We start from the raw sequence: 11,213 nt of genomic DNA, 5'->3' as shown, positions 1-11,213 counted from the left end.
CTTCTCATATCCCTTCCACTCCCTGCAGCTCAGCACACCAGCTCAGGTACGACTCTGCTCAAAAACATTGCAAAACTATGCTACACAATGGCAAGTTGTAATATTACTTACATTTTAACCCTCCCTTTTTCAGAACCATAAAGTACTTCCAAAGAAGAACGACAGGATTGGTTCCTTAAGGATGTTTTGTATGAAACCCGAGATGCAGTTCACCTGGAAAGTCACAGAATTTTTGTCATGTGACTATTGGTCACAGTTCAGTCAGTCATGGTTTCTCAGTTGCACTGAGGAGCAGGTTTTGTTTCTTTCTTCATTACAGGATGTGGTGCAAACTGTATTTTATTGGATGATAAAGGTTTTGATTCTGATAAAACATTGCAATTTTAAGCATAGATTTGTCATTTTTCCTGAGGGACCAGCATGTTCCACATGAATAGTTCAATCGCACTTGGAAAACTAAAAATCTGATGATTCCTTCTGTTTGTACAATTCCTGGCTCTTATAAATGGTGTACTTTCTGTGACTTTTTCAAAGAAAACATGTCTTTTCAATCTGCTGGCAAGTTTTGGGGTTCAGGGGTTAACCAGATTTCCCATTATACAGAAAGCATTCTGAGAGTCTACATATACAATGACATACAAACACAAAGATGCATACAAGCACACACTCCATTCTGCAGGCAATTCAAAATACCAAGCCAGGCAGGAAAATGAGCCAGCTTGTGCTGGTTTCTGTTCCCTCCAACGTGTACCGAGCATCACTCACTGACATAGGCTGCAAAATGTTTCCACAACAGAAAGGGCCTCGAAAGGATGTCATGTATAATTCTGTCTAAGAAAGAAACACTGCATTAAAATTGATAACAATGCACCACTGAAGCAGCATTTGCAAGCTGATCCACATATAGGACTTAATGGCGTTTTACCTCTGCTGCAGTCAGCAGCCAAGGTACTGCAGAGCTTCACTGTGTGGACTCATCCACTACACTTAGCATGTCTGTGACAGTTGTTTAGAAAACCTTAAAAATAATATTCACCAATGCCTCATGACAGCTGCTTGAGTCTTGGCCATTTTCCTCAACTTGCATCTGTCATCCAATCTTTTACAGTGTTTTCTTGGAAAAGGTACCATGGGATCTATTTTCTGGATGTAAGAACTGACCTCGTGGGGAACATTTGGCACAATCAATCTTGCTATTAATTAATCATAATATTTTCTCTGGTCACCACAGATGGAAGCCCTTACTTCGGGCTGGAACTTCCATTATCAAATGACGATAGCAGCGTTGACCTATTGGATTGTATGCTCTACACATGTGTGCAGTTTTGCTTGTATGTGAGCACTTCTGAGTTTATTCCATGCAGATTTCAAAACACATCACTCACTTGTGGATTTTTTTTTTCAAGACAAGATTGATGTGGTAGTGATGTGAGTTATTTGAAATTTCATCACAACAAGTTCAAAACACACTGAAAGAGCAGAGAATGAAGCCATTAAACTTTAGGAAAGACTTGAAAGCGCTGCTCAGAAATTTACAAGTTAATTGATTCCCTTGGAAAATTGAAGACAGTGATATAATCTATTGGATCAGTCACTTTCAGCGACTGTTTGGTCACTGAAGTTATTTTAACTTCCACTTTTATAGACCACAAGGAATTCTTTTAATCTTGCTGTGCTTTTGCAGGACAAGAAATTCCCATGCTTGCTTTATTTTGGTCAGTAGTCCACCAGAGAAGTACAAATACATGGAAATTAGGTGTCAGTATTTCTGTGATAATGTCTTTGAACTAATAGATCCATAACTCAGATCTGTGATGGTTAAGTCACACATTGCTGAGTTTCAATGACAGAACAGACCAGGTAGGTTGATTTGTACCAGAGATGCAGTCATATGTCAGGGTGACATAAGCTACAATCACTGTGATTGGTCTGTTAATGTAAACACAGTATATTAATTTGGGCAAGATAATGTTTGCATGTAACATACAGTGCCTATCATAAGTATTCACCCCCTTTGATGTTTTACCCTTTTATTGCTTTCAGAAATCAATCATGGTCAATAAAATTTAGCTTTTTTAACAAAAACATTATTGGAAAAAACTGTAGCAAGTATTATATCAACACCTGGTCGTATAGGGTAACTAAATAATACATTAACACAAGAATTGGACTAGTGTTCAGAAGATCTAAGAACGGCTACTGGAGAGCGGAAAACAGTAAATACAAGACACAAAGTAAGTTTTAAAGTGATGGTACCATATATTAAGGTGAATAGTTGATAACAGAAACAAAAAGAATAACCCAATTGTACAGTGAATATTTACATTAAAAATACACGCACTAATTCCAAATGTTCAACTTAAAATGAACAAACCAAAACCCAAAGTCCTTTTGTTGTAGTTTTTCCAGTTACACACGACAGTCCATTTAGGCACCGCAAAATGTTCAGTAATTGTTATTAGGTTTCGGGGATTATGGAAAAAGCGCAATTGTCCAAAGGAAGGTGAGTAGTGGAGCGGGGCAAAGGGAGGGTGAGTAAGGGGAGGGAGAGAGCAGGCTGCACCAGCCTCCTACCCGACAGGTGTTACAGAGACGGACTGAGGGTTCTTCTGGCTCCTGGCCGTGGATCACTAGCTCGCCATCGAATTAACCCATAAAGGGTAAAGGTACCTGGCCTGTAAAACAAGGCCAAAATGAAAACTCATAAAACCAGAGTTCAAGTTCCATAACTTAGTGTACACTATCCAAACCTTTTAAAATCACTAATACCATGGTGTATTTATTCAATTCATTCAAATAAATTCATTCCAATAAAACAGACTCAAAAACCAAAAGTCTGAAAAATGCTAAATGCTAAACTAATGTTAGCATTTAAGAACAATAGGCTAAACACATAGAAATCTATAATAGGTCTTGGCCTAAGGCCTAGGACACCTGGGTTAGCATGTTAGCATTAGCTGCTAATGCTACCGCATGGCCCAGCAGAGCTAACTCATTGTTCACACAAAACAAGACATCAAACAATTCACACTCACCAATTCCAATGATCAGATTTGCACAAAATGGCATTGGGTCCCACCAATCCTCACATCCCAGAGTAAAGCTCTGTAATTTGGCATTTTATGTATTAGTTTAAACCAAAATGTTTCTTTTTGACTGTGTTTGTTTGGGAACTGACCTGTACAGCTGCTTCCTCAGCTCCTCTCCCCACACAACTGACTGGAGAGGAAGTGAGGCAGCATATATATTCCCTCCAAAACATGGGATTGGCTGGAGAAGCCAGGTGATCACTCAGGTGAATGTGATGCATTCAGGGACTTGAAAAAGGGGTGGGAATTTTAAATTCTTAACTAAAAGTGTGTTTAACCCAGGGTTACACCCTCCCCCCTTTAATCTATGCACGTCCCGTTGCATACTACGGTTGAGCTAATTAATTTATGTGCCCAAAGCGTCGGACAAACTGTGTAACAAAGTCTGGATGACTGAAATCAAGGGATTTCCAAATGAAACATAGTTTAGTCTCTTAGGTGGTTGTCTAGAACGATTTGAGCGTCTAAGACTGGGCTCAATCGGTTGGTCATTTATGCTTTCTTTATCATTATCAGGTAAGTCGTTTATGCTTTCAAGATTTGTCGGGTTTGCCAAATTAGATTCAAGATTGTTAACTTCTTCAGGTTCTTCTTCCACAGGTGCATTGGCAACATTTGGACCTTCAGAACTAGGTAAGTCAACAGATAGCATTTCAGGTAAGGTTTCCTCTACAGGATCAAAATCAACTGCAGGTAAGACATTTTCAGTAAAAGGTAAGGTTTTAGGTAAATCTCCTTCAGGGTCAGGTAAGGATTCAGGTGAGTTTATTTCCGGAATAGCTTCAGAAACCGGGAAGGTTACATTCTCTGGAGCTTGGAATTTCTCCACTGAAAACTGCACTGGACTCGGAATCAGATAGACAGATGTTTCCTCCAGTTGCTCTGCGTCCTCCTCAGACTCTTTAGAGTGGAGCAGGGCTCGAGTTTTCTGACGAGTTATTCTGGGTTCTACAACAGGAAGTAAGTCAGGACTTGCATCCAGATCTGCTTCCGGGAGAAAACCACATGGCAACAACAAATCACGATGTAAAGTACGTGTTGCACCATCTTTCCCTTCAGGTTTTACAGTATACACAGGTAAGTCTCCAGCTCTTTTCTCAACGATGTAGACATCTGGTTCCCATTTGTCACTGAGTTTGTGCTTCCCTCTTATCCGGACATTGCGAACGAGCACTCTGTCACCAACTTCAAGCTGAGACGGTCTGACATTTTTATCGAATCGAACCTTATTTCGGTCGTTGCTTTTTGCAACGTTTTTGGAGGCAATTTTGTAGCTTTCTTCAAGTCTTGACTTAAGGTCTTGTACATACTGAGTGTGTGGTTGGTACTTCTTTTTGTGCACAGGTAATCCGAAGGCCAGATCCACAGGAAGGCGAGGGGACCTCCCGAACATTAACTCATAGGGAGTGAATCCGGTAACTTCATTTCTCGTGCAGTTATAGGCATGCACCAACGGTTTGACAAACTCACGCCACTTGGATTTTTGTTTAGTCTCCAGAGTCCCCAGCATGTTTAACAAAGTCCTGTTAAATCTCTCAACAGGATTGCCTCGAGGATGGTAAGGTGTTGTTCGACACTTCTGAATTCCAACAACAGTACAAAGTTCATGAATCAACTTAGACTCAAAGTCTGGGCCTTGATCGGTATGTAACCTTTCCGGAATACCGTAGTAGATGATGAAATTGTCCATGAGGCATTTGGCCACAGTCTTCGCCTTCTGATTGGCTGTTGGAATTGCCACAGCGAACTTTGTAAAATGATCGGTAAGTACCAGAACATCTTTGGTGTTACTTGTGTCCGGTTCTATACTGAGGAAATCCATGCAAAGAAGTTCCAATGGGCGGGATGTTCGAATGCTGACAAGAGGGGCTGCTTTTTCTGGTAATGCCTTCCGACGCACACAACGTCCACAGGTCTTGACTTTACGCTCAACATCAGCGGCCATTTTGGGCCAGTAAAACCGGGTTCGAGCCAGATCGAGAGTACGCTCTATCCCCATGTGGCCCATATGGTCATGCAGGCTCTGGAGAACAGTTGAACGGAGTTCTTCAGGCAGAACAAGTTGGTAAGATGGCTGCTCATTGTCTTGCCGTTTGCGATATAAGATGCCATCGAGAATTTCTAACTTACTCAGTTCTCTCAGGAGAAATGAAAGCTCAGGCAACTCTTCTCTAGCTGTTGGAGGAATGTTCTCACCAGTTTCCAATTGATGGATTACCTCCCGAATGCTTGGATCAGCCCTTTGCTTATCTCGGAGTTCAGGGTGAGATAGTGCAGGGGCAACTGGAAGGCCTTGAAAATCTTCCGAAAAAGCATCAGAAACTGATTCAGCCATGATAGAAAGAGATTCGACCAGTGACGTGTCAGCCTGAGTTCGGAAAAGACTGCTCTGGCACACTGCTTCCACAACTTCAGGTGAGATGTTCTCATCACTATCTGGAAGATGTTGCTTGGTAAACTGGTGAAGGAGCTCGTCATCCTTTTGTACCGTCTCTGGACTGAGACTGCTGTGAGGCCTGCGGGAAAGCGCATCCGCATCCAAATTCTGCTTCCCAGCTCTGTACTGGATCTTAAATGAAAACGTCGATAGAGCAGCCAGCCAACGATGACTAGTGGCATCAAGCTTTGCGGATGTTAAGAGGTAAGTAAGAGGATTACTATCAGTAACTACCGTAAAGTTTGCTCCATATAGGTAATCCTGAAACTTTTCTGTTACGCTCCATTTAAGGGCCAGAAATTCCAGCTTGTGTGCTGGATAGCGACTTTCGCTTTGTGACAACCCTCTGCTGGCGAAGGCAATCACTCTCAGGGCTCCTTCCTGTTCCTGGTAAAGGGCTGCTCCAAGACCAGTCGTGCTAGCGTCTGTATGAAGAATGTATGGCAACGACGGATTAGCGAATCCCAATACAGGAGCAGTGGTGAGTTTATCGATGAGAGTGGTAAAGGCCTGCTGGCATTGAGGACTCCATCGAGCGCCGAAAGACTGTTTCGGATCGAAGAGTGGTTTAAAGGCGTTGTTCTTAGTAGACTTCCGAACAGGTGGGTAACCTCGGGTCAGGTTGTTGAGTGGCTTCACAATGGCAGCATAACCTTTTATGAAGCGCCGGTAATATCCTGCGAAGCCCAAGAATGAGCGCAAGGTTTTGAGATTGTATGGAATTGGCCAGGATTTCAGGGCGGCAACCTTGGCAGGATCCGTCTCAACACCTTTTTCGGAAACCACATGACCCAAGTACCGTACTGATGTCTGTAGAAACTTGCACTTATCTGGTGAGAGTTTGAGTCCGTACTCTTTGAGCCTGTCAAGCACTCGCAGTAAGCGGCGTTCATGCTCCTCAAGGGTGTCAGCAAAGATTATTAGATCGTCAATAAATACCAGAACCTCCTTCAAATGCATACTTCCCATGCACTTTTCCATCAGGCGTTGAAATGTTGAAGGCGCGTTGGTAACACCCTGGGGCATTCGATTGAATTCCCAAAACCCCAGGGGAGTGACAAAGGCGGTTTTAGCCTTATCTTCTTCACACATTTCAATCTGGTAATAGCCTGACTTGAGGTCAAGGACTGAGAACCATTTAGCGCCATTCAGCGCGGAAAAAGACTCTTCCAAATTTGGTAAGGGATAGGCATCTTTAATAGTTTGTAAATTCAATTTCCGGTAATCAATACACAACCGAATTTCTCCATTCTTCTTTTTCACAACTACAATAGGAGATGAAAATGAAGATTCAGATTCCCTTATCACACCAGCATTAAGAAGCTCTTGGAGATGTTTCCGTACTGCTTCAATGTCATTTGGGTGAATAGGGCGTGCACGATGCTTGAAAGGGGTATTATCATGGAGGTTAATGTGGTGTTTAACATGGCTGGTACACCCGAAGTCGAGATTATGATGTGCAAACACCTCCGGCATGGCATTCAATTTAGCAGTGATACGTTCTCGCCACTCAGCGGAGACTGGACTGTCACCAAAGTTGAAAGTCAATAGAGTCGATTGACTCTGTAATGGTTTATTGACTACATGGTGGTCAGAGATGGTACATTCATAAGTGTCAAGATCTGCAATCACGGAAGATGGAGGAATGCAGACATCTTGCTCAGACTCATTGGTCACCACAACCGGAACTTTGTGTGGTAAGTGAGAAGACAAGGAAACCAAGCAGCTGCTAACGCACAAGCCACCCGGCAGGCCTGAATCCGGGTGCTGAACGATTGCGGACTGACTGGTTGTAGGAGTTGACACCTTTGCTAAGCCTTCGAGTACCATTGTGCGACCAGCTGGAATGAACACAGGAGCCTTGCTACCCAGAATGACAAGTCCAATGTGATCTTCAACATTGCTTTGGTGCTTTAGCTGCAGAGTTTGTAAAACAACTTTGTAGCCTTGTGAACTTGGCTGGAAGGCGTGAGAATCACTGCTGCAAAACTGGTCGTAAAGGACTTCAAGAGTGTTCATGCCAATTAACACTGAATTCGGGAAACCGGGTCTAATATCTGGAACCACAAGTGCGAGTGTCTGAATGTCAAAATTTGTTCCAAGAAAATCTTCTGGAAATGTTATGGTTGTCTCAACATATCCAAGGTATGGAACATTCTGACCCGCTGCACCTTCGATATGGAGTAGCTCATTAAGTGAATAAATAGGCTGATCAAACAAATGTTCATTGTAGAATGACACGGGAATGGTGGTTACTTGCGAACCAGTATCGAGGAGACACAAGCAAGTTTGACCAGCGACAGTAATGTCCGCAGTACATCGGGAACCGACCAATCCTTTTGGCAATCTTCTCTTTGCTTTCATGTTTGACTGCATTTCAACACACTGGACAGTTTTCTTTGCTTTCTTTGTTACGGGACAGGGTTGGTCCTGCACAGCTCCTGATAGTCCCTCAGCAGGAGCTGAAATTAGTTTAAATGCCCAGACTTGCTTGGTTTCTGCCACTTTTGTTGTTGTTTGCTGTTGAACTGTCTCCTTTTGGCATTCACAAGGGATGAATTTGGAACATTGTCACATTGTGGCTTAATGTGGCCATCTTCCCCGCAGCGGAAACAAAACCCTGGCTTTGGAGAAGATGACTTTGGATTGCCAGGCTTTGATTTATCAAATGTCTTTATGGTGGTATCTGGAGCAGTTCTGGTCTGACTTGCCGTAAGAATTGCAAGTTGCTTCTGAATGGCAGACATTTGTTCAGTAAGCTGCTTAGTGAATAAAGAGATTGTAGAACACAAATTGGGTTCCTCTTCAGCCCGTACAAGTTGTGCTTGATTTGAGATTTTATGTTTTGTCACGCCCAGATGCTGCTTCATTCTCATCGTCTTTGTTGCATCTTGATCTTCCTCTGTGCGAAGGAGTAGTAAAAGTTCTGCAAATGGAGGTGGGTCATTTTTCCGCTGCTTTAGCTGTAGTTCCACAATAAGATTATTGTCCCAACAACCTCTGCAGAATTGGGTTAACAGACGCTTATCAACATCTCTTGCAGGAACTCCTCCTCTCCTCACCGCATGCTGCAACGCCACCTGAAGACGCTGTAGGTAAGTAGATGGTTTTTCACCCACATCCTGGTAAGTATCGAGAAATTTTGCGTACAGTTCATCTCCATCTTGCACAGTTCCATATGCAGATTCGAGCTGTTGTAAGTACACCCCTGGCAAAGTGTCTGGACTGAGATGTTTAACAATATCAGCAGCAGGAGGCAACAGACTATCCCTGATCAGTCTGGTACGTTGCAGATCCGAAATGGCTGGATCTCTCAGGACTAATTCAACTCCAGACCTCCAGGTATCATAGTCTGTCTCATGCGCTGGCCTTGGCACCTTCCCAGAGAATGTCCGGAATCGATGGGATGAATGTGCACCATCTCCACTCCTCACAACATGTTCCACAACATAACGCTGCACCTCAGGAGGGGTGAGATCACTGGCAGCCATGTTTAGAGTGGATCGCCTTTCTCCCCTCTGGTTACTATCATCTGGAGGAACAAAACTGGACCTAGAGGCAGACGGGAAGTTGGTAACAGGAGAATCTGATTGCTTTACTGAAACAGGAGGGGTTAACTGCTCTTCTTCAGCATTGACATCTGCGGCAGGACGATTCAGCTCGACAATGGATTTGTTAATTTGTGACATCATTTCTTGAAGTATTTCTCCATATTCCTTTCCAGACAATTTAGCCATAGTCTTCACATCCATCATCAAATTTTCAGTTTTTGAAGCACAACCTTTTGAAGCATAAACCTCAGACAAACTTTCAATATAAAATTTGTTACCTTCATCTGAAGTGTAAGTATATGGCAAAGTTGGTAAAAGCCCAATAGCAGAACCAGACTTAAATTCAACAACATATCGGCCTACAAATTCAGAACTTATATCATTAACTGTGAAATTCTGATTTATTCCACCTATTGATTCAAAGTATCTGATAATATCTTCTCGCAAATCAGAATCTGTGGCCCCATTGATCAAAACAGCATTTGGAATTTTCACTCCAAGAGATTCAAAGAACTCCATGTTTATACTCAAGGACTGGTGAGTGTGAATAAACAAGTTGAAATTATTAAATTACTCAATTATTACTGTGCCTTCCACTCTCCTGGCTAGCTCGGCAAAAATGTAGCAAGTATTATATCAACACCTGGTCGTATAGGGTAACTAAATAATACATTAACACAAGAATTGGACTAGTGTTCAGAAGATCTAAGAACGGCTACTGGAGAGCGGAAAACAGTAAATACAAGACACAAAGTAAGTTTTAAAGTGATGGTACCATATATTAAGGTGAATAGTTGATAACAGAAACAAAAAGAATAACCCAATTGTACAGTGAATATTTACATTAAAAATACACGCACTAATTCCAAATGTTCAACTTAAAATGAACAAACCAAAACCCAAAGTCCTTTTGTTGTAGTTTTTCCAGTTACACACGACAGTCCATTTAGGCACCGCAAAATGTTCAGTAATTGTTATTAGGTTTCGGGGATTATGGAAAAAGCGCAATTGTCCAAAGGAAGGTGAGTAGTGGAGCGGGGCAAAGGGAGGGTGAGTAAGGGGAGGGAGAGAGCAGGCTGCACCAGCCTCCTACCCGACAGGTGTTACAGAGACGGACTGAGGGTTCTTCTGGCTCCTGGCCGTGGATCACTAGCTCGCCATCGAATTAACCCATAAAGGGTAAAGGTACCTGGCCTGTAAAACAAGGCCAAAATGAAAACTCATAAAACCAGAGTTCAAGTTCCATAACTTAGTGTACACTATCCAAACCTTTTAAAATCACTAATACCATGGTGTATTTATTCAATTCATTCAAATAAATTCATTCCAATAAAACAGACTCAAAAACCAAAAGTCTGAAAAATGCTAAATGCTAAACTAATGTTAGCATTTAAGAACAATAGGCTAAACACATAGAAATCTATAATAGGTCTTGGCCTAAGGCCTAGGACACCTGGGTTAGCATGTTAGCATTAGCTGCTAATGCTACCGCATGGCCCAGCAGAGCTAACTCATTGTTCACACAAAACAAGACATCAAACAATTCACACTCACCAATTCCAATGATCAGATTTGCACAAAATGGCATTGGGTCCCACCAATCCTCACATCCCAGAGTAAAGCTCTGTAATTTGGCATTTTATGTATTAGTTTAAACCAAAATGTTTCTTTTTGACTGTGTTTGTTTGGGAACTGACCTGTACAGCTGCTTCCTCAGCTCCTCTCCCCACACAACTGACTGGAGAGGAAGTGAGGCAGCATATATATTCCCTCCAAAACATGGGATTGGCTGGAGAAGCCAGGTGATCACTCAGGTGAATGTGATGCATTCAGGGACTTGAAAAAGGGGTGGGAATTTTAAATTCTTAACTAAAAGTGTGTTTAACCCAGGGTTACAAAACTCTTTAATGTCAAAGTGAAAACAGATTTCTATAAAGTAATGGTAATGAAAGAAAATTATACAAATGAAAATAATTGTTTGCATAATTATTTACCCCTTTTTTAATTTAACCTGTTAAAGTACGCGGCCTGCGGGCGGGCCGTTTTGATATCGGTATACGCTTTTTAAAAAAAAGAAGGACACTGCAAACACGATTATACAAACACTATACACACATAGAAAGCTGAGATTCTCAT

General features: G+C 42.1%; 1 protein-coding gene across 1 annotated transcript; it reads right to left on the bottom strand.

The window, feature by feature from the left end:
* Positions 1-2,556: 2,556 nt before the first annotated feature.
* LOC127537021 (uncharacterized) lies at positions 2,557-4,838 on the bottom strand. Its single transcript, XM_051958618.1, has 2 exons — positions 3,036-4,838; positions 2,557-2,675 (listed from the first exon to the last, which is right to left on the bottom strand). Exon 1 carries the CDS (start codon positions 4,777-4,779, stop codon positions 3,436-3,438), a length of 1,344 nt encoding a protein of 447 aa, XP_051814578.1. The 5' UTR covers positions 4,780-4,838; the 3' UTR covers positions 2,557-2,675; positions 3,036-3,435.
* Between the last annotated feature and the right edge of the window lie 6,375 nt (positions 4,839-11,213).

Source organism: Acanthochromis polyacanthus, chromosome 14, assembly GCF_021347895.1.
Source record: "Acanthochromis polyacanthus isolate Apoly-LR-REF ecotype Palm Island chromosome 14, KAUST_Apoly_ChrSc, whole genome shotgun sequence".
In the NCBI taxonomy this organism is placed as follows: Eukaryota; Metazoa; Chordata; class Actinopteri; family Pomacentridae; genus Acanthochromis; species Acanthochromis polyacanthus.
Note: the sequence above shows the minus strand (reverse complement) of the source record. Positions and strands in the feature narration are given on the sequence as shown.

Coding starts and splice junctions, on each gene's coding strand:
- LOC127537021 (XM_051958618.1), bottom strand. CDS start 4,779: ATGGACAATTTCATCATCTACTACGGTATTCCGGAAAGGTTACATACC.